The sequence below is a fragment of the Pleurodeles waltl genome, chromosome 3_1 (assembly GCF_031143425.1).
Source record: "Pleurodeles waltl isolate 20211129_DDA chromosome 3_1, aPleWal1.hap1.20221129, whole genome shotgun sequence".
Lineage (NCBI taxonomy): Eukaryota > Metazoa > Chordata > Amphibia > Caudata > Salamandridae > Pleurodeles > Pleurodeles waltl.
In genome coordinates, this window is record NC_090440.1 from 990,303,164 (window position 1) to 990,326,925 (window position 23,762).

A 23,762-nucleotide genomic window follows, 5' to 3' on the forward strand; every position below is an offset into this window, starting at 1 on the left:
GGTATAAAAAGTTGGCCCTACATTTATTTCATTTGGCAACTTTTAATGCCTTTATTGTATACAAGGATTGTTCACCCGAGTCAAGGATGACATTTGTTAAATTTCAGGAGTCGGTGATAGAAAGCCTTATTGTGGTGGAACCGGCAAGAGTTCCTAGAGTAGAAGTGGTGGAGGATGTGGCTAGATTGAAAGATCGGCACTTTCCAGATCACATTCCTCCCACTCCCAAAAAAGACATGCCCACAAAGAAATGTAGAGTATGTGCCCGGAGATCAATCCGGAGGGAGAGCCGGATGTACTGCCCCGAATGCCCTTCAAAGCCTGGGCTGTGTGTGCCCAGCTGTTTTAGAAGTTACCACACAAGGAAAAACTTTTGGGAAATACCGTCAGCGTAAGCTGTCTGTTTTATATTTTCATATGTTTCACGGTTGGCATCTGTTGTGTATTTAGTTAGAGCTTTTGTGTTTGTAGTTTTGTGCTTATTTTATAATTAGTAGTTTCTTTGTTGTTTATAAATTAAAAAAAGTGATTGCGTTGTCCGTGGGGTGGCGCTTGGCTGGCGGTGTGCGTGGGGTGGCGCTTGGCTGGCGGTGTGCGTGGGGTGGCGCTTGGCTGGCGGTGTGTGTGGGGTGGCGCTTGGCTGGCGGTGTGCGTGGGGTGGTGCTTGGCTGGCTGTGCCAGCCAAACGGCAGTCCACACTCCCATCAGCTGGTGTGATTCTTGTATCAGGCATGTGGGCGTATGTAAGTGATGGGCCCTTGAGTGGCGCAGTCTGTCGATGTGAGTGTTGTAATGTGCTGGGCCCGTGGCTGGCGGTGTGAATGGTCTTGTGCGTGTCATGTATGAAAGGTGTGTGAATGGACTGTAAAGCGGTTGGTGCCTTGTCGCGGCTTTACAGCTCACGAGCTGTGAGTCATTGGTTCACTTTTTTGCCTTTCACTTATTAGCAGTGCATTTCATTTTTGTGAAATCTCTTGTTAATAAAATTTGATCCCCTGAACCATCACTCACCCTCATGCCAAATCCAACCAGTATGTGTTGTAAAAAATGACAAAACCTGCTCCGCTGTAATCAGGCGTCGCAGCACACCTGTGACACGCTAGGTGCCTCGGGTGGGACCCTGATGATGAAGCATGCCACCAACTTGGTTGGTGGGTGAGGGGTCTTCTTCACATAACCTAAGTGTGTTTCTTTTCACAATTTTAGTGTTTGGCACATCACGGATGTATGTGCACACATCAAAGTGATATATATTCCAAAAATACCTGTGTTTGGGGGGGAGGGCACACCTATGTTTTTGGTCCTGGGTGCGGCCTTCATGTAGGGAAACCTACAAAACCCAGAAACTTTTTAAAACTAGGCACCCCAAGGAGTCCAGGGAGGTGTGGCTTGCGTGGCTCCCCTAACATTTTCTTACCCAGACTCCTCTGTAAACCTCAAAATTTGCATAAAAAAAAAGCATATTTTCCTGATTTTTCTTAGTAGGATCACCGCTCCAGCACAAAATTCCTACTCACCCAGTTTTCCCCTCAGTCTCCCAAGTAAAATGACACCTCACTTATGTGGGTCCCCAAAGCAGAGTCCGTCTCAAGATGTATAAAAGAATATGCCCTTATAAACTTGCTGTGCTATCCCTTCTATCCCTTCAGGTTTTGGGCCTTATTCTGTTGCAGGCACCTGGCCCACCCACACAAGTGAGGTATCTTTTTTATCGGGAGACTTGGGGGAACGCTGGGTGGAAAGAAATTTGTGGCTCCTCTCAGATTCCAGAACTTTCTCCCACAGAAATGTGAGGAACATGAGTTTTTTTAGCCACATTTTAAAGGTTTGCAAAGGATTCTGGGTAACAGAACCTGGTCCGAGCCCCGCAAGTCACCCCATCTTGGATTCCCCTAGGTCTCTAGTTTTCAGAAATGCACACGTTTGGTAGGTTTCCCTAGGTGCCGGCTGAGCTACAGGCCAAAATCCACAGGTAGGCAATGTTTTCTTCCAAAATTTTGGATGTGTCCACGTTGCGCTTTGGGGTGTTTCCTGTCGCGGGCGCTAGGCCTACCCACGCAAGTGAGGTATCATTTTTATCGGGAGACTTGGGGGAACGCTGGGTGGAAGGAAATGTGTGGCTCCTCTCAGATTCCAGAACTTTCTGCCACAGAAATGTGAGGAACATGTGTTTTTTTAGCCAAAGTTTGAGGTTTGCAAAGGATTCTGGGTAACAGAACCTGGTCCGAGCCCCGCAAGTCACCCCATCTTGGATTCCCCTAGGTCTCTAGTTCTCAGAAATGCACAGGTTTGGTAGGTTTCCCTAGGTGCCGGCTGAGCTAGAGGCCAAAATCTACAGGTAGGCACTTCGCAAAAAACACCTCTGTTTTCTTCCAAAATTTTGGATGTGTCCACGTTGCGCTTTAGGGTGTTTCCTGTCGCGGGCGCTAGGCCTACCCACGCAAGTGAGGTATCATTTTTATCAGGAGACTTGGGGGAACGCTGGGTGGAAGGAAATTTGTGGCTCCTCTCAGATTCCAGAACTTTCTGCCACAGAAATGTGAGGAACATGTGTTTTTTTAGCAAAAATTTTGAGGTTTGCAAAGGATTCTGGGTAACAGAACCTGGTCCGAGCCCCGCAAGTCACCCCATCTTGGATTCCCCTAGGTCTCTAGTTTTCAGAAATGCACAGGTTTGGTAGGTTTCCTTAGGTGCCGGCTGAGCTAGAGGCCAAAATCTACAGGTAGGCACTTCGCAAAAAACACCTCTGTTTTCTTCCAAAATTTTGGATGTGTCCACGTTGCGCTTTGGGGTGTTTCCTGTCGCGGGCGCTAGGCCCACCCACGCAAGTGAGGTATCATTTTTATCGGGAGACTTGGGGGAACGCTGGGTGGAAGGAAATTTGTGGCTCCTCTCAGATTCCAGAACTTTCTGCCACAGAAATGTGAGGAACATGTGTTTTTTTAGCCAAATTTTGAGGTTTGCAAAGGATTCTGGGTAACAGAACCTGGTCCGAGCCCCGCAAGTCACCCCATCTTGGATTCCCCTAGGTCTCTAGTTTTCAGAAATGCACAGGTTTGGTAGGTTTCCCTACGTGCCGGCTGAGCTAGAGGCCAAAATCTACAGGTAGGCACTTCGCAAAAAACACCTCTGTTTTCTTCCAAAATTTTGGATGTGTCCACGTTGCGCTTTGGGGTGTTTCCTGTCGCGGGCGCTAGGCCTACCCACGCAAGTGAGGTATCATTTTTATCGGGAGACTTGGGGGAACGCTGGGTGGAAGGAAATTTGTGGCTCCTCTCAGATTCCAGAACTTTCTGCCACAGAAATGTGAGGAACATGTGTTTTTTTAGCCAAAGTTTGAGGTTTGCAAAGGATTCTGGGTAACAGAACCTGGTCCGAGCCCCGCAAGTCACCCCATCTTGGATTCCCCTAGGTCTCTAGTTTTCAGAAATGCACAGGTTTGGTAGGTTTCCCTAGGTGCCGGCTGAGCTAGAGGCCAAAATCTACAGGTAGGCACTTCGCAAAAAACACCTCTGTTTTCTTCCAAAATTTTGGATGTGTCCACGTTGCGCTTTAGGGTGTTTCCTGTCGCGGGCGCTAGGCCTACCCACGCAAGTGAGGTATCATTTTTATCAGGAGACTTGGGGGAACGCTGGGTGGAAGGAAATTTGTGGCTCCTCTCAGATTCCAGAACTTTCTGCCACAGAAATGTGAGGAACATGTGTTTTTTTAGCCAAATTTTGAGGTTTGCAAAGGATTCTGGGTAACAGAACCTGGTCCGAGCCCCGCAAGTCACCCCATCTTGGATTCCCCTAGGTCTCTAGTTTTCAGAAATGCACAGGTTTGGTAGGTTTCCCTAGGTGCCGGCTGAGCTAGAGGCCAAAATCTACAGGTAGGCACTTCGCAAAAAACACCTCTGTTTTCTTCCAAAATTTTGGATGTGTCCACGTTGCGCTTTGGGGTGTTTCCTGTCGCGGGCGCTAGGCCCACCCACGCAAGTGAGATCATTTTTATCGGGAGACTTGGGGGAACGCTGGGTGGAAGGAAATTTGTGGCTCCTCTCAGATTCCAGAACTTTCTGCCACAGAAATGTGAGGAACATGTGTTTTTTTAGCCAAATTTTGAGGTTTGCAAAGGATTCTGGGTAACAGAACCTGGTCCGAGCCCCGCAAGTCACCCCATCTTGGATTCCCCTAGGTCTCTAGTTTTCAGAAATGCACAGGTTTGGTAGGTTTCCCTAGGTGCCGGCTGAGCTAGAGGCCAAAATCTACAGGTAGGCACTTCGCAAAAAACACCTCTGTTTTCTTCCAAAATTTTGGATGTGTCCACGTTGCGCTTTAGGGTGTTTCCTGTCGCGGGCGCTAGGCCTACCCACGCAAGTGAGGTATCATTTTTATCAGGAGACTTGGGGGAACGCTGGGTGGAAGGAAATTTGTGGCTCCTCTCAGATTCCAGAACTTTCTGCCACAGAAATGTGAGGAACATGTGTTTTTTTAGCCAAATTTTGAGGTTTGCAAAGGATTCTGGGTAACAGAACCTGGTCCGAGCCCCGCAAGTCACCCCATCTTGGATTCCCCTAGGTCTCTAGTTTTCAGAAATGCACAGGTTTGGTAGGTTTCCCTAGGTGCCGGCCGAGCTAGAGGCCAAAATCTACAGGTAGGCACTTCGCAAAAAACCCCTCTGTTTTCTTCCAAAATTTTGGATGTGTCCACGTTGCGCTTTGGGGTGTTTCCTGTCGCGGGCGCTAGGCCCACCCACGCAAGTGAGGTATCATTTTTATCGGGAGACTTGGGGGAACGCTGGGTGGAAGGAAATTTGTGGCTCCTCTCAGATTCCAGAACTTTCTGCCACAGAAATGTGAGGAACATGTGTTTTTTTAGCCAAATTTTGAGGTTTGCAAAGGATTCTGGGTAACAGAACCTGGTCCGAGCCCCGCAAGTCACCCCATCTTGGATTCCCCTAGGTCTCTAGTTTTCAGAAATGCACAGGTTTGGTAGGTTTCCCTAGGTGCCGGCTGAGCTAGAGGCCAAAATCTATAGGTAGGCACTTCGCAAAAAACACCTCTGTTTTCTTCCAAAATTTTGGATGTGTCCACGTTGCGCTTTGGGGTGTTTCCTGTCGCGGGCGCTAGGCCTACCCACGCAAGTGAGGTATCATTTTTATCGGGAGACTTGGGGGAACGCTGGGTGGAAGGAAATTTGTGGCTCCTCTCAGATTCCAGAACTTTCTGCCACAGAAATGTGAGGAACATGTGTTTTTTTAGCCAAATTTTGAGGTTTGCAAAGGATTCTGGGTAACAGAACCTGGTCCGAGCCCCGCAAGTCACCCCATCTTGGATTCCCCTAGGTCTCTAGTTTTCAGAAATGCACAGGTTTGGTAGGTTTCCCTACGTGCCGGCTGAGCTAGAGGCCAAAATCTACAGGTAGGCACTTCGCAAAAAACACCTCTGTTTTCTTCCAAAATTTTGGATGTGTCCACGTTGCGCTTTGGGGTGTTTCCTGTCGCGGGCGCTACGCCTAACCACGCAAGTGAGGTATCATTTTTATCGGGAGACTGGGGGGAACGCTGGGTGGAAGGAAATTTCTGGCTCCTCTCAGATGCCAGAACTTTCTGCCACAGAAATGTGAGGAACATGTGTTTTTTTAGCCAAATTTTGAGGTTTGCAAAGGATTCTGGGTAACAGAACCTGGTCCGAGCCACGCAGGTCACCCCTCCTTGGATTCCCCTAGGTCTCTAGTTTTCAGAAATGCACAGGTTTGGTAGGTTTCCCTAGGTGCCGGCTGAGCTAGAGGCCAAAATCTACAGGTAGGCACTTCGCAAAAAACACCTCTGTTTTCTTCCAAAATTTTGGATGTGTCCACGTTGCGCTTTGGGGTGTTTCCTGTCGCGGGCGCTAGGCCTAACCACGCAAGTGAGGTATCATTTTTATCGGGAGACTTGGGGGAACGCTGGGTGGAAGGAAATTTGTGGCTCCTCTCAGATGCCAGAACTTTCTGCCACAGAAATGTGAGGAACATGTGTTTTTTTAGCCAAATTTTGAGGTTTGCAAAGGATTCTGGGTAACAGAACCTGGTCCGAGCCCCGCAAGTCACCCCTCCTTGGATTCCCCTAGGTCTCTAGTTTTCAGAAATGCACAGGTTTGGTAGGTTTCCCTAGGTGCCGGCTGAGCTAGAGGCCAAAATCTACAGGTAGGCACTTCGCAAAAAACACCTCTGTTTTCTTCCAAAATTTTTGATGTGTCCACGTTGCGCTTTGGGGTGTTTCCTGTCGCGGGCGCTAGGCCTACCCACGCAAGTGAGGTATCATTTTTATCGGGAGACTTGGGGGAACGCTGGGTGGAAGGAAATTTGTGGCTCCTCTCAGATTCCAGAACTTTCTGCCACAGAAATGTGAGGAACATGTGTTTTTTTAGCCAAATTTTGAGGTTTGCAAAGGATTCTGGGTAACAGAACCTGGTCCGAGCCCCGCAAGTCACCCCATCTTGGATTCCCCTAGGTCTCTAGTTTTCAGAAATGCACAGGTTTGGTAGGTTTCCCTAGGTGCCGGCTGAGCTAGAGGCCAAAATCTACAGGTAGGCACTTCGCAAAAAACACCTCTGTTTTCTTTCAAAAAAATGGGATGTGTCCACGTTGCGTTTTGGGGCGTTTCCTGTCGCGGGCGCTAGGCCTACCCACACAAGTGAGGTATCATTTTTATCGGGAGACTTGGGGGAACATAGATTAGCAAAACAAGTGCTATTGCCCCTTGTCTTTCTCTACATTTCTTCCTTCCAAATATAGGAGAGTGTGTAAAAAAGACATATATTTGAGAAATTCCCTATAATTCACATGCTAGTATGGTCACCCCGGAATTCAGAGATGTGCAAATAACCACTGCTGCTCAGCACCTTATCTTGTGCCCTTTTTGGAAATGCAAAGGTTTTCTTGATAGCAATTTTTTACTCTTTATATTTCAGCAAATGAATTGCTGTATACCCGGTATAGAATGAAAACGCACTGCAGGGTGCAGCTCATTTATTGGCTCTGGGTTCCTCGGGTTCTTTATGAACCTACAAGCCCTATATATCCCCGCAACCAGAGGAGTCCAGCAGACGTAACGGTATATTGCTTTCCATAATCTGACATTGCAGGGAAAATTTACAGAGTAAAACGTAGAGAAAAATTGATGGTTTTTTCACCTCAATTTCAATATTTTCCTTTTTCAGCTGTTATTTTCTGTAGGAAACCCTTGTAGGATCTACACAAATGCCCCCTTGCTGAATTCAGAATTTTGTCTACTTTTCAGAAATGGTTAGGTTTCTGGGATCCAGCATTGGTTTCATGCCCATTCCTGTCACTGACTGGAAGAAGGCTGAAAGCACAAAAAATTGCAAAAATGGGGTATGCCCCAGTAAAATGCCAAAATGGTGTTGAAAAATTGGGTTTTCTGATTCAAGTCTGCCTGTTCCTGAAAGCTAGGAAGCTGCCGAGTTTAGCACTGCAAACCCTTTGTTGATGCCATTTTCAGGGGGAAATCCACAAGCCTTCTTCTGCAGCCACTTTTTCCAATTTTTTTGAAAAAAACAAAATTTTCACTGTATTTTGGCCAGTTTCTTGGCCTCCTTCAAGGGAACCCACAAAGTCTGGGTACCTCTAGAATCCCTAGGATGTTGGAAAAAAAGGACGCAAATTTGGCTTGGTTAGCTTATGTGGACAAAAAGTTATGAGGGCCTAAGCGCGAACTGCCCCAAATAGGCAAAAAAAGGCCTGGCACAGGAGGGGGAAAAAGCCTGGCAGCGAATGGGTTAAGAGTGTTCAAACAGGCAGTGTAATAAGGATGCTAAGTTGGCCTGAATCATGATCATAACTCAAATAAGGAGAAATTAATTCAAAACAGATACAATTATCATATAAACCCGATAAAACCCTTTTTCAGAAATAAACTTTTGGCACTAGACTAATTGCAAATTAAGCACAGTGAGCTAAAGGAGTTAAAAGTAGTTTTACATATATTAAAAATGCCTGAGATGGCTTTAGAATAATGGTGCCGTAGTATTCACATTGAAATGCAACAGCTGCATGTTGGAAAGAAAAGCTTCAGGCACCTGCATGTGATTATTTACAAATAATGCTCCGGGTAGCTAAAAGGGTTAAAAGTGGCTGTACACATATAAAAAAAAAATGCCTGAGATGGCTTTAGAATAATGGTGCCTTAGTATTCACATTGAACTGCAGAGGGTAGAGGTATGGAGCGCACAGAGGGAGTACACATATGCCAACGGGCAGGATGCACATAAAACTGGTGGTCAAGATCGTGCTGAAGACGGGGCAGTTATATGTGAAGGTAGCACACGGCAGGTGGGGCATGCTTACGGCACACAATGGTGGAAATGGATGGGCACTGGGAACCAGCAGAAGACAGTTGAGAAGGCTGCAAGAGACAACGTGCAAAGGGGGTGCACCAACATGCTTAAAACTGCAGGTATACAAGGGAAAAGGGGCAGAATGCAGAAGTTACTGTGGCTCAGAATCTTGCACTAGATAGAAGCATGCATAAAGCAGCTGGGTAGGAAAATGGCCATTTGTCACAATGCAGATGGATAAGGCACCCAAGAATCGGGCTCAGGGTGGGCTCTAAGCCCCTTTTAAGATTTTTTATTTTTTTTATTTTAAGAGATTTTGCAAGAACTGTGCAGGCAAAACCTAAAAATGTGCTACTTCACAGCAATGAAACTGATGCACGAAATGCATAGGGCTGATCAACGGCGGCCAAAGCAAATTAAATCCATATAAAATTATATCTTGAGTATAGGTATTCACAAATGGAAGCACTATTGTGAAACATACTGGACAAGTAAACCAGGTCCTCAGCAAGTGTAAATAAAGTATCAAGGTGCTACTTTTACAATCTCTTGCCAAATAGCCATGTAGCAATTACCACTTTTTCAAAAGAGTGAAAGCTTACAGAAAGAGATGTAACAACCTCAAAACAGAAACACAGCACTGCAGGACCCAATACCACAGTGTCTGCAGCGCTCTAGAACAGCAGCACATCAGCACAAATTTGGTAGTCAGGAGACCACCGCGTTCCTAGTGAAAAGATGAGGTTATATCTCAGGGTGGGGTTGTCCCAGGATTAACCCTCTTATTTTATACCTCCTGGTTGGTGGACTTTACGGCACACAGGAAGCAGAGAAAGAGCAGGCAGGCAATCACTGCAGGTTCCTTCTTTGCCGTGTTTGAGTGTGAGCTGTCCAGGGTCTGGCTCTCTAGTGAGTCTGTGGGTTTTGTCCTCTCTAGCAATGACTGCAAGACAGGGCGAGCACAGCACAGAGGCTCAATGCTGCAAGAAGGGAGGTGAAACTGGGAGAGGCCAGCAGGAATGTGGCTGGCCACGTCGCACGTAGGGCGACAATAAAGGGGACAGCTTCTTAGCGTCGCTCCCCTGTTAGAGGAAAAATTGGCCAGGGGGGCCTCCGTACTAGGGAGGGTGGTCCACCCCCGGTTTATGGCCCCAAAAGGTGCGAGGAGGGAGGAGTGAGGCCAGGAGGTCCATTTAAGGGGTGACCTCCCAGGGCTGGGCCTCTTTTGGCGAAAGGCGAGCAACCTCCCACCCACCCCTACGACAGGGCAAACAAGCTCATGCATTCAGAGATGAAGAGGTGATTACATATGTGAAAGAGGTGTTTACAACATGAATTTCTCAACAGGAACATCAAGAAACGTCGCAAAGCGGAGTTACAGGGCGATCCTAAAGCTATAAATGATTAAAAGGCCTCCAGATGGTGATTCCTGGAGCAAAAAGCTATTCCTCAGGCTACTTGGAGCCTTTTACGGCGGGGCCTGGGATGATGTGACGGCGCTCCTTAATCCCGCAAGGGACAGTTGGAATCCTGAGCAACTGTGGAGACTGGCCTGGGTCTCGCTCTGACTTGTCAGGAGCATGACAAATTGATAAAGTGGTAAACCACAATAAAGGAACGAGCTGTAAGATGCTAAGCGTGCTGGTGCAGAGAACACCAGATGGAACAGCTCTAGCTTTCTCAGGATGGGTGTCGGCCAATGTTTAAGAAACTCATCGCTGACACCGGGATCGCCCGTAAGCTAACCCAACCTGTGTAAATAATAAACTTGCGACATATTATACCCACAAAATGTTGTCCTAGCATTTATTATGTTGCATGCATGATATTGTGATAAATGCCAATTGCACACCCACTAAGGGACTAGGGGTAGCAGCGCTATGTGAAATTCGAGCAGGGAGAGCGTCTGGCGTGGAGGGAGCAGGGGAGCAAGAAAGAGCTCTCGATCACAAATTGACAGACCAGCCCGTTCAGCAGCATGTAAGCCCCATCTCCCATAAAAAGCACAGCTAACGCAACAAAACACAATAATACAAAAATTGTAGTGCTCGCAAAAAGTGCGTCAAATATTGCAGATATTCACCTGGCCTGCTCTCCCCTCAACCTTGAGCAGAGACGGAAGGGAGGAAGTGTGGAAACAGAACGCAGCAATGCAAGGAAAAGCAATAACTGGTTAGGGGGAGATCGGTGGATGGGCAAGCAATGGGGACAGCGAGGAGGTGGCGGAAACTGCAAGAAGGAACGAATGTACATGATGTCGGAGCAGCGTGTAGAGACAGCCTGCAAATAAGATGCTCTCTGATGGAGTGCTGCAGTTTGACATTTTTAAAAACAGTATCTCTGCAGGCACATGAAAAAAATGAAAAGTAAAACAGTTTCACATAAGCGAGCCGACGGCCGCATGAGCATTAGCTTGGAGGAGACGCACAAAGGGAAAAAGAAGCTCGCTCACAGTCAAAGTTACCAGCAGAAGTGCAGTTAGCCATGTAACAGGGGCAATGCCCAAGGCGGTAACCAAACTGTCCCAAGGAGGGACAAACGTAAAGCATTTACCAATGATAAAAAAGGATTTTTGAAGGGCAAGCCCACGAATGGTGAACTGATGGGTGTGAGGTGGGCGTGGTTAAAAGCCCAAATAGATAACTACACGTCGGGAAAACCAGTGCTTGCGCGCTGCTACACTCGACCTAAAAAGGAAATGAGACTGACAAATGAAGCCATCCAATGACAATAGGCAAGTTAAAAGTGCCTTTTTTTTTTTTTTTTTTTTAAAGAAGCAACAGATTATCTTAATTGACCGTGCAAGTGCTGTCTCAGGTGAGACCTCAAAAGTAATGCTGGGAAAGGCAGCACTGGAAGGACATGGTAATGAGTTCACGCTCCAGTATAGGGACAAATACAAGAAGAGGGAGGAAGTCTCACAAAAGCCAATGAATAAGAAGCAAGCAAACGAGTGACAAGAAAGCTAACAAAATGTAAGCAAAGGGCGGGCTCTAAAGCCCACTGTAAGCTAACAATATGTCTTGCAAGAGACAGCACATGCACTGCCTAGTAGATGAGAGCTAAAAAAGTAGTACCCTAAAAGTAAGCATTGTAAGAATACAAGTCAGCCAGTCTAGAAGATGGTAAAGAAGCTATGCTCCAGGGGAGGAACAAACACAAGACAGACAAGGAAAGCCATTAAATAAAAAGTAAATGAGTGACAATAAAGCCAACCGATGGTAAGCAATGGGGGGGCTCTATTCTCAATTAAGTTTTTGGAAAGCCCACAAAAGGTATTTGGAACCAAACAGTTTGAGCTGTCTTTTAGGCTAAACATAAAAATGGTTTCAGGTAGACAGAAATTAGGACCCATCCAATATGGAGCTTTTGGTCATTTCTTCACTCTTTTATGTTCATGAACAAACATTGTTATCCACAGTTTCTATATGGTGTAACACACATGGATTTGGCCATATTTTAACCATGCATTTGACCAGGCACATCCAGGAGATAGACAGAATTGCTCCAGCTGACCATGTGCATTGCTCTGAAACTACTGCAACACACAACTACCGCCAGTGAAAACGTGGAAGGGTACCCAAGGCATAGGCCCTAAGCGAGTATATGTTGACAACATGTACGGTGGGGTGGCTCACACCCTATGATGGTCATTGGGAGTGGGGTGTACTTGGGGAACTGAGTGTCAGAAAAATGGTGGTCAAGATGCATGCAGTCATTACTGGAGTCAAACACTCATACACTCCTGACCCCTTAGTTCTTTGAACTGCAGCAGATGAAGCCTGGGTTGAGGAATTAATTTGAAGGGGCACCACAACAAACACTCTTTGGACATGTTTAACTTTCCACTCATATCCCTGCCCATCTTTTTTCTGTTTTCTCATCTACTGTCTAGTGTTGTTTTTCAGGTGGCTAGATATTCTGGTCATCTTAAGCCTTCTCCTATTCATTCTGTACGCCTTCTGTCCTTGACACTCTAAGCCTGAATACAACTTTGGCGGAGGGGGTTAATCCGTCCCAAATGCGACAGATATCCCGGCCACCGTATTACGAGTTCCATAGGATATAATGGACTCTTAATACGGTGGGCGAGATATCCATCACATTTGGGACGGATCAAGCCCCTCCGCCAAAGTTGTAATCAGGCCCTCTGTGCCTTGTTTTCCTTCACTTTTCCATTTTTTCTCCCCTTTCCACTCAGCCTCCCCAACCCATCGTTGCAGAAGACCACAGTGAGCGGGAGCTAACTGGAATAGATTTCCACTAGTTTTATTGCCCCGATATTTCACTTAATGACAGTTCCAAATAGTTTTCTTGTGAAATGTACGCAGGTCTGTTTTCATTGTACTTTTGGCCTTTGTAGGCAGTAATATGTTCCAACTAATCCCTGCCTCTCGAAATCCGTCTATCCCAACTGCCCATCAAGCCAGTCATAGTTTCAGTACTTTATCAATCACATTTCAACCTCTGCTTCAGACTCCATTCCTACTGCTATTTGGAGTCTCTATCCTGTCCCCGCTATATTTTCCACACTACTTCCAATCAGCTCCAGGATAGTGCTACATAAAAAAAAAACATTTTTTGAAGCAGGAAATGTATCATACAACAGGTAAGTTGTATGGTAAGAGAATTCATACAGTACAAGACTCCAGAGAGGAAAGAGAACGATTCTGACAAGTCATCAAGCAACTGTCATTCTAAAGGCTTAACCCAGAAGCCTCACAGAGAATTACAACTGATGCATGTGCAGTACAGTGTGATAAATCAAAAGTAAAAATGTGTGTGTGTAAATATATAGATATAAAATAAATAACCATAAATAACACCTTCACAGTCAGCTGTATTTCAATGTCATCACGATTTGACAGAAGAGGATTACAGACTGCAAAGTAGGCTTCTATATGGCCTTGTTGTTGGGACAAAGAAGCGCCCAAACAGCAAAACATTTTTGCCTTGGGCACCAAACATCCAAGACTAGAGCTGACGTAACTTTCCTCTTCCCATCAATTCCACATTCCCACCCTACCCTCCCCATCGCTCTCTTCTGTGCTTCCACCCTGCTGGCATCTCCCCTTCTGACTGCGTACAGATATCCTCCTCGATGCTCTCCACCGCTCCCCCTTTTTACCCTCCATTTTGCCTTCTCTAGACTCTACCCTCCCTTACTCTACCACTTTCACCGTCTTTGGTCATATTATGTTCCTTTCTCGTGCCCCGAACCTCGCTGCCCTCCTAGATGAAGGTTCTGTCCCCTCTCACCTTCACCTTGGTGGTACCTTTCTTCCTATCCTCCTCTCTCCCTGTTACTCCTCAGTCTCTCCGCCCTATTTCCCCTCTACTAGTCTCTGTCCTGTTATCTCTCCGTGCCTCCCCACCCACGCCATTTCAGGGCACCTTCTCTCAGGACTTACCCAGTCCAGAGGCGTGTCCAGCCTTCACGCACTTCTTGATCCGGCTCAGCACGGTTTGGTCGCTCTCCAGACTCTGCAAGAGAAGTAAAGGGCGGGTGAGTGTCCGAGAAACACTTGGCAGCGCCGGCGCGCGGCCTCTGAAGCGGCGCCAGCCGCAGCGGCTCTCCCTGGGCCATTCATGCACTCGGGCCTCGGCCGTGCCAGCGCGAGGGCTGCAGAGCGGCCGGGACCCGGGCCAGGCTCCGGCGCACCGCTAGGAGCACGTGCAAGGCGAGGGCTCAGGTAGGGCCCAAGCACCGGAAGTCACATCTACATTATGACATCACACCAGGACTTTCAAGGCCTTTTACGGTGGGAGGGAGACGGCTGCAACCTGAAATTTCATAACAATGTGTACACGTATAAGGAAAACAACTATTGTGAGCCACCGGCGCATTTTTTTTTCTGAAGCTACCGGGGCGGTTAAAAACTCACAAACTTTTAACAAGCATTGGCAAAGACAATAGGTTTCCCCTATGCGAGAACTGTCGTCTTGCTCAATTTCTTTTAGTCATGTTGCACTGCAGCGCAGCCGCAGTGTAACATGGCAGAAAGTAAACAAAATAAAAGAGCTATGACGCGGTCACCAATGGCCGCATAACTGCTTTTTGTGTTTCAACTTTCAAGTTGTACAGCAGCTGTGCAACACGGCTAAAAAAAAATATAACCATGAGCGGGTGAGAGGGAAAAGAAGGATGTAAGGTACGGCCAGAGACGCCGACTTCAGAACAGGGGAACCAAGTTCAAATATCGTTGCCTCAACATCATGTGATTTTAGCAAGACCACTGAATCTCTCCTACCAAAAAGAAAAGAAAAGTGTGAACCTGTGTAATGTAACTGGTGCTTCTCAGGGCCTTAAGTGGGCCGGGTACTGCTAGTGTGCATGGGTAGGTCTAAAAGGCAGCTGCTGAGACGGTCCCCATAGGGCTTTCAAATTCTGCCCACACACTGGGGGAAAAAAATCTTAAATCTGCTGCAGTACCACCCTTCACTGCCTTTGATATAACTTTAGAGAGACTCGTTATAGTACTTTCACAGTCTCATAATTTCAGAACCAAAGCATTTTCAATATTATATGTAACAGAGCCATTATTGCTTATTTATTTCATGCAACTAACAACCATTGACGAAGCCAATAGTTCTGGCTTGTTGTAGGTGTAATGTTGCTTGTTGTATTATATATTTGGATGCAGTGACAGAAAGAAGCCACAAAATACCAGTCAGGGGCACAATATGCACAGATTTTTAGCTTATGAGTTTTTAAGCCACTCCCTTAATTGCATTGGCTACGATTCTTTGAGAGCCCTCAGTTTTTTCATACCACTTAAAGCCCTGGTGCTTCTGTAGAGGTTCCAAATACTTTCAGGTCAGGTTGAGATTGCTCTGTTTAAAAATGCACAAAAAAAAAAAAATTGTAACTCAATTGTAGCAGGAGCTGCGGAAGGACTGTTAAGGTTTAATCAATCTGTTCTTTGTCCATGATCCACATAAAGACAAGAAAGTGACTCAGGAAGTGACGCCTCTCACGTGCTGCCGAATTACAAGACAGCAAAGAAGAGTGATAACGAGGCCAACAAATGGTAGAAATGGCTGGGCTTAAAGCTCCTTTTCACAGTTCAGATCATCTCCAAGCGTCAGAACAGCATGTTCCCTAGAGGCAAGACCTAACAATTCAATCCTCTATTAACACAAAAATACATGTATTTATTTCATGAGTCTCGTAACAAACATGAAGTGCGTAGTATGCAGAAAATAAACACATTTCCCCATTAACAATCCTCTAGAAGTGCACACCGCATATATTACCACGATCGCTCCTTTAGGTATGAACTGAAGCACTGCTTTAAATGAAACTACAGAAGTGCAGGTACTTACTCTTTAGAGTACCTATATGCTCATGAGAAGTACCTGCCCTCTCCCATTACATGTATTGCATCAGTGCTGAGAAGTGCAGGTACTCTTCCTTTCAAATTTAAGAAGTGCAGGTACTTAGTACAGGACAGTATCTTCCCATTAAAAGCTCTGAACGTAAGACCTTATTCGTCTCATTGATGGTCCCCTTAGCTTATCCCTCCCCCCAGAGATGCCTTGATGTAGTACTGCAGATTCTTGTGTTTTTAACTTTATGACACCTTGTAAACTATGTCTGAAAGTAGCTGAGATGTCAACTAATCCTCTTCTATTTTTGTAAACATGTCCTAGAGCCTTCATATGGTGACTATTAATGCCCAGATTTCTGCAAAGCATACTAGTCTCCCCCTGGTTTAGGTCCACCCTATATAAAGATCCCATACACCTGGGACTTGTACAATACATTATATAGAGGGAAACATACTTAGAGCAATGCAGCATGTACTGGCAAACACTACTGGATATGACGACCGGATTTTGAAAAGCAAAAACATGGACACTCTACAAACACAGAAGAAAGACTACAATTTTACATCAACTTAGGGTATTGGACGACTTAGTTGACAGTGCTCCGAAAGACAGAAAATAGACACCAAGTCAATTTGGAACAACTTTTACACACAGTATAAACTCTGGTAATGTAACTCTTTTCTGATAAATATTGCTAAGTAATTCTACACTGGAACACATGAAAAACAGCCTCCTTTTGTGCCAAAGTGACTGAAATTCGCCAGGACAGATGGTGCAAAAATGAATTTGTCTAAGCAAAACCCGAGAGACATGCCTACTGTATAGCTGAACAATACCAGTGGTCAAAGTGAGCAGGATCAGAGGGCTATGACGTGCCCCTACTTTTATGATTTATGAAACACTGTTCCCTTACTTTATGTAAAAAGACAACTGTCTTGGGATGGTCAATTACCCCACTTTAAATGCATCAGCTGAAGTGTCATTCAGTGAGTCTACTCTGAGGGGAAACCAAAGCCGGACAGACAGTAAACAAGCCTTCCTGCCAGGGTGCCTGCTTTCATAATAAAATGCAAAGGTGATCTCTGAGTTAATCTGCAAATGTAAAGGATGCTTTAGAACCTTACTGGCTTTAATTGACCTAATCAATTTGAAGCTTTGTTATGACAATGATTTATTCTTTTTGAGTGGTACTGCAATGTGTTAACAACTGGGTTGTGGAGTGCATGCTTTTAATTGTAAATGTATTTATATCGTGCTTACTATACCAGGAGGTGTTGAAGGGACAGTATTGTAAAAAAAATTGCACTAAGTACACTCTGGGTGTTATCAAAATCTATATTTTTGGAAGAACCATTTTAGCTTAAATATTTTTCATATTTGGTGGCAGTCTATCTTATACTGTGTGCAATGCAAGTTTGAAATAATGAATTACATATTCACAGTGCTTTCTGTCACAGGATGTGACCGTGTAGTACTAAAAATACACAAGTCACTTTTCTTCACTGCACCAACCAAGACTTAATCCTGTGGTTCTCTGGTTACACACAGACCTCTGCAGTGCATTAACTAATAGAGTTTTCATAATGTACTCTAGTGCATATCCCAATCAGTAACAATGTTTCTAAATTTACTTTTCATTTAAGGCGCATGTTATTCTATATCTAGCTAACTGATGGTGAAAGTCCAAAAAAACTACGGATTGTTTTTTTTTAGTCACACCTTTGACCCCACCCCCCCATGTTCTCCGACTCCGCTCCCACTGCATTCCGCATCACAGTTCCCATTCTTTTTCTAATGGACTTCGACCACTGAACAATACATCATATCCTGGCATCACACAGGTAAAGTTCTGCCAAATGTGAGTACCACAGGTTTCAATGCTGCAGATCACGTGGAGGAAACCTTAAACTTGCGAAACAAGTCGTGATATCCAGAAACCACAGACAAAATCTCAAACCTAGAGACTGGCCGCAGGCCGGTGAACAAAAACCACATGAGGTCAGACAGGGCTATGCATCAGAGAGGCGTGGGTGAAGTAAATACAATTAAGTGTTTTCCTGCACTGTCCTGCACACAGACGTTGGGAATACTCCTTCCCGCATCCTCCGGACGTAAAACATTGCCTCATACTCAGGGCACTTCTAAAATGCACTTAGTGCTCACCGTCCATGGGCAGCTAGAGGTTAAACGTTTTCACTCCACATGTTTACACGGATTGTAGTTCCACTGAAAGGTATACGTTATAAATCAGACATACACTACAATTTGTGTTAACAAGATGTGTTTACACGCTATTATCTACGTAGCAAGAAAGGTCACAACTCATATCTATAGACCAGGGGTCTGGGAAGTCGCTACTGCTTTCTAATATAACCTCTGCAACGTTCTATGGAAGAAGCTGCCACTTCGTGAGGTTTTTGTGCTTTTTCTGCTCGAAAAGCGTGACTCTTGTATCAACTAACTTCACAAAAAGTAGACTCGAAGAGAAAAAAATCTGCCAACACTTGCCTTTGTGCACAGAAAAATCACGCCAAAGGTAAATTTGCAGAGAAAGGATTTGCATACATTTCCATTGTGGCTCGGTGTGATTAGCTTAAAAATGATGACGCAATGGGATGAAAATGATCTTGTACTTTAGTTAACATGAACTCACCGCGCGCACATTAATGGAAACTCGCAAGTAACAAAGCTGGCAGCTCTGCAATGGTAGACAGCTTTAACAACAAAAAATACCTGTGCACACCCTATTGCACGCTTTGCAACTGGAGTCCAACTATTACAGCTCTGTGGGTTATGCAAGTAGCTGAAGGATACCTGACGTTGTCACCACCACCACCGAGGATATAAGTGCAGTGCACTGCATTAGAAGACAGCATTTCAGTGGGGTATACAGCTGCAGAGCGGGCTGACACATCGGTGTGCGCATGTCACTAAAGAGCACACATGTAATATAACCACCCATTAACCATGCAGGGCTGGCCGCCATTGTAATCCCGGGGCCACGTCAGACTCGGTGTGTTTGTTTTGGCAATGCTTGGCCGCCTGCACATGCCTGCGAGGTACCTGGCGTTGTTCTGCAGTGAGTCACTGCCTCTACCTCCTCGGAGGGGGAGCCCCCTGTCTCGCATCTCTGGAGCAGTGCTCGACTCCCTCGGTGGGGGTGGAGGAGGGCTGTGTGTGGGGGCGCTGCACAGGGAGCTTAAGGTTTACTATCAGGATCATAAATTACTATTAAACCGGACACCTTAAACTGTGATGCGACTCCTGCATTTTCAGGCCTCAAACTCGCAGTTTGAGAGGTTGGCATCCGCTCAAGGGGCGCGCCCTCACAGGTGCAGGGCAGCGAACATTACGCGCGACTAGAGGCGGGCGAGCCCACAAATAAACAGGGAGAGCCGAGCCAAGGCCGAGCTCTGATAATAGTTGGAATGTAAATCACACAACAAACATCACGTAAAATATGTAAAGTATCGTCAAAATTCAGAAAAGTGTACCCCTTTAACAAGCGGAAGAAAGTGTTCACCTCCGCACATCAGATTATTAAAAGTGCTAATGTTCTAACCTGATTTTGAAAACACCCCTGCTCCCCGGCCCCGGAGACAATGTTATTACTGGATTAAGAGGCACATCGGTTATCTGTGTACCTTGTACTTGCGCTAGATTCGTTTTACAGATGTAGCAACATTATATAGTCCATGAAGACACAAGAGGTTTTTGTACATCGAGAGTCGCAAATCCTGAATACAAGTATTAAAAGGACAGTCATGCGTTAACTGTTAATTAAGATAGAAGAGGCTCGGTGATGTAAACTACACGCCTCGGATCACACACTTTGGGCAATCAGGGAAGCTAGGATTGCGCCTACGTTTTCTAACTTTCACATTTTACAATTCAGTCACTTCGAGGGTAACTCTCGCTTGTTTAACATCAAAGCTGTATGCTTTAATTTAAGGCGCACGAGAAAAGTGCGTGTGGAAGGCAGAAGTCTCAGGAAAGCTGGGCTCGTTTTGGGCTAGAGAATCCAAAATGACCTCAAGCTGAGCTAGGTGTCTGACTTAAGCTTTCAGATGTTTGGCCATCTCTGATCATGTCACGCGTGCGCTACAAAAATGAATACACAGCATTCATCCCTTGAACGTAGAGCGGAGAGACCCACTCTGTCTGCGTGGGGGCTTTTGGTACATTACTCGTCCAGACGAGGTTCGTACTCTCCCACAGGACACAGGAGTGGCAGCTCCATACCCCGAATTCGACAAGTGTGCCCTCGAACGGTCATTGCTAGGAAGAAGGCAGCCTAAACTGGAAGGAGTTGGTGCCAGAACCTCTTTTGTCCTCGGGCTCCAAAGCATGAGAGAGACAGCTCCAGCTCCATGTCGAGCACGATGGAGCCAATCAATGGGAAGCTTGCTGCGTCTGATTTGATTGGCTCCTCCTTACAGCACGGGTATCCTTGGTAACGCTGAGGCGGTAACACATTTGCCTCTGGTATCCAAGCCCAGTTGGCCACGATGTGAAATGAGAGACGTCTCAGGATTCCAGGAGACTCAACTCAACAAAACCTCTGAAAAGTGATCTGATGTGACTTCAAAGACACTACTCACCCCACACCCCGTTCTAAATAAAGTACACTTGACTGATGTGTTTATATGCCCTTAGGCAGTAGATAGGGATTTGTCTCTACCAGTCTTTTGCATACACTGGTACCATTTATCAAAACTCTTACTTTTCTTATGTTAACACCCACACACATTACCTCAGCACCATGTATACATTACAACATTTCTAGCCAAAATGTTGCTGTTCTAAGCAAAAGTCCAAGTGCATCACTTATTGAAGCGTGAGGGACCCTCATTTGTGCAAATTGATTTTTTTGGCGCCTAATACCAGGATCGAACTGGGACAAAAAGTAGGTTCGGCCACCAAAATAAAAGTGCCCCCCATTAGTGATCCAGTTAGCTAAAAAGGTGCCCCACATTTGCAAATTAGGTCAGTTTTGAACTTGTAAATACATGCTGTATGGGTATTTTGCAAAGCACTGGAGACTGCATGCATTTGTGTTTTCTGCAGTTCTGCAGGCAATGCTTGCGGCCATAAAACAAGTCCACCAACAGCCAAAAACTGGCCCAGACACTGACCTGTCAGACCAGCTGTTCGGGCGCGGCTTGATTGACTTATAGGCCAGTTCGACCCTGTCTAATACTGAATTATCTTGAAGTTTGTAAAGAGGTTAGGTGTGGTGGTACATAAACATGATATATTTCAGATAGTGAATTCCTCTCCTTCACCTACCTAGACACTTGGCCTGTCACTGATCTTGAAATATGCACATCTGCATAAACCACTGTCTACATTCGTAGTGTGCATTTATGGAACACTCTTTCATTAAGGAATACATTAATTTAGACCAGAACAATATGAACCTTTTTTTAAATATGTTTTATTTTTTTGACACTACATATTTTTTATTGCCATTTCACAAGTATATATATATATATATTTGCAACAAAACTGGATTAATAAAAGATCACTTTTAAAGTTTTACAGATACATGTAGCGCTTCAACAGCACAGCATCTTCCTTTTATTGCACACAGGTGGGATTTACAGTAGTGATTATTTTGTGGCTCTTGGCTACATGACCAACCTCTTGATTGGTCGGTTGATCAAAACTATAAATGAGACTGAAATTTATCCCAAATCCTCTTCTTCTTTTCTGGAATCCTCTAATTTCAACTCCATCTTTTCCCCTTGCTCAGAACCAATGAAGCTCAATCCCTTATACTATTACACAGGAACTCTCCATCTTGCTTCCATTACGTGTTTCATGACCATCAGCCCCAACTAGACCAACATGCAAACATGTCTGTTGATTTGTAGAGCTCCTAGTTTCTACAGGAGCACCATTTGAATCCCAGCTGCCTTTTTTTATCAATCCATATATGAAAGCTAACATTCGGCTTCTGGCTTAAACCTCTGAACAAAGGAGCAACCACAAGTCAGATTTTGAAACTCACTAGCCTCCAGCCCACATCTTAAGCAGTTAGGTGTCTGAGCTCACTGTCTTGCAACCAGTTCACTTCAGATTGAGTGGACTATGTGTGGCGTATTTAACCAGAACTTGTCAGAATCTAGCACAGGCTGCTTCTTCTTTTATACACAAATCTCCTCACCACTCTCCTTCCTCTAGACCACAGAAGTCCAAGGTAGGTAGGTTCAGGTGAGCACGATCCATGCCAGAAGCCCAGCGCAATTAGATATACAAAAAGTGATGGTAGGAATGCTTGAATGAATCGAAGCCAATGGTAATTACTTGGGGCTGCATCCAAGTCCACCCATCCCAGTTTTGCACATCATGCTACCTCAGATTGGACCCAGCCATATGTAAATCAGTCTTGACCCTGCTCCCATTAGAACAGTCTATCCCAAAGTGCCAGGCCTGGTCCTCCCTGAACCGGAACACAAGCAACTCAGGATCGGTTCCACCATAGTTAGGGCTCATCAGCCAGGTATAACTTGGTTCCAGAGGCACAGTGTGCTTGTGACTCACATCTGGGCATACCCCTCCCACTTAGGGTGTCACAGTGAAGCTTAAAAAAAATGTGATGGGTGGAATGATTCAATGAATCTGAGCCACTGGCAACTACTCTAGGCCGCATCTCAGTCCATAGTTATTTTAAACACCATGCTACCTTAGATTGGACTAGCCATAGGCAAATCAGTCTTGTCCCTGATCCAAAGGGAATAGTCCAGCCCTTACTACCCAGCCAGGCCCTCCCTGAACCGGAACACAAGCAACCCAGGACAGGTTCCACCCTTGCACATCAGCGGAGTCTGGGTTGCTTGTGTTCCATTTATGAGAGAACCTGGCCTGGCAGTTCAAGTTGGACTGCTTGCCCTCTCCAAGTGTCCTTCGAGTAACTTGCCCCTCACACCCTCCTCCTGTGGTCCATGTTGGCCTAGGCCCCACCCGCCATAACAGAAAAAAGCACTATGAAATAGCAGGCATTAACTATGTCATAGTGCGGACAAATCCAATTGGTATTGCTTACACAAAATATTGACTTTGTCTATGTTTTTAGGAATGTTGTACAGCAGCATGGCTACAAAAAAGAGCACTGTGAAGCAGTCACTTCCAGAGCTGTCCATGTCATAGCTTTTTTAAACTTTTAATTTTTCAGCCACACCAATGTACAACATGGCAAAAAAAGTGATTAAGTGAAATCCCTAGTGTCTAGTGGGGTTTCCTGGCCCTGGATCGCAGCACAGCTGTGATCCAGGACCAGGAAACCATTTCCGGAAGGCCTTGTTTAAAAGGGGAGAATCTCCCCTTTTAAATGAGGCCTTCCTGAACGGTGGGGAGGCCCATTCGGGCCCGTTTTCCGCACCGGAGTAGAAAGTGGTCTTACCTACTGCTTCCTGCTCTGATGGGGAAAACAAAGTGTGAAGTCAGAGCGCCTCATGGCACGCTGATGTCACAAAGGGGTGGGGGGAGACACAGAAGCTCGTGACCCACACCAGGGAGGGTGTGTGGGCATAAGCCAGTGGCCGGCGCCCGCACTTATGAGGTTAATGTTTTAGTCTGGACTCAAAATGCCAGCCAGACCTATTAGCTTTGCCAAAGCTGATGTTCGTCTGTTAACCTTTAGATAGCCTGATCATCCTTACACGGTGCTCTTGGGTTTAGCTACTCAGTACCTTGCCCAGAGGAGAGTTACTTTTCAGTATGCATGTAACAAGCACCTGACATAACACAGAAACCATGGCATTTGATGCAGCCAATACTTAGTGTTGAGGATCTAGTGCATCAAGAGCCATCTTGCACACAGTATTCACACATACAGATATTAGATAACCCATGATTTGTGTTAAAAGGATAACTTGTTTTTTGTATCATGCTACACTGCTCTTCTGCCATTCTAAGCACTGGAGATAGCTGTTGTTAGTATTACACGTTCTAAATAGTATCCCATCCATGTTTCTTAGAATGAGGGAAGGTTTGAGCCTCCCTTGCTGGCACTTAAAATCATGACCAGTCAGTCACTGCTTACAGTCAGTACGCACCACGTAACGAACGAGAACCAGTGACGTTATGGTAATCAAATATATATTTG

The 23,762-nt window shown here is 45.5% G+C and overlaps 1 protein-coding gene across 1 annotated transcript in view; it reads right to left on the minus strand.

Moving 5' to 3' along the window:
- Positions 1-23,762, minus strand: part of ASAP3 (ArfGAP with SH3 domain, ankyrin repeat and PH domain 3) — a 303,602-nt gene that overhangs the window by 247,859 nt on the left and 31,981 nt on the right. The window contains exon 2 of the mRNA XM_069224120.1: positions 13,732-13,804. Coding sequence (XP_069080221.1) covers positions 13,732-13,804 — 73 coding nt within the window. The remainder of the gene's footprint in view (positions 1-13,731; positions 13,805-23,762) is intronic.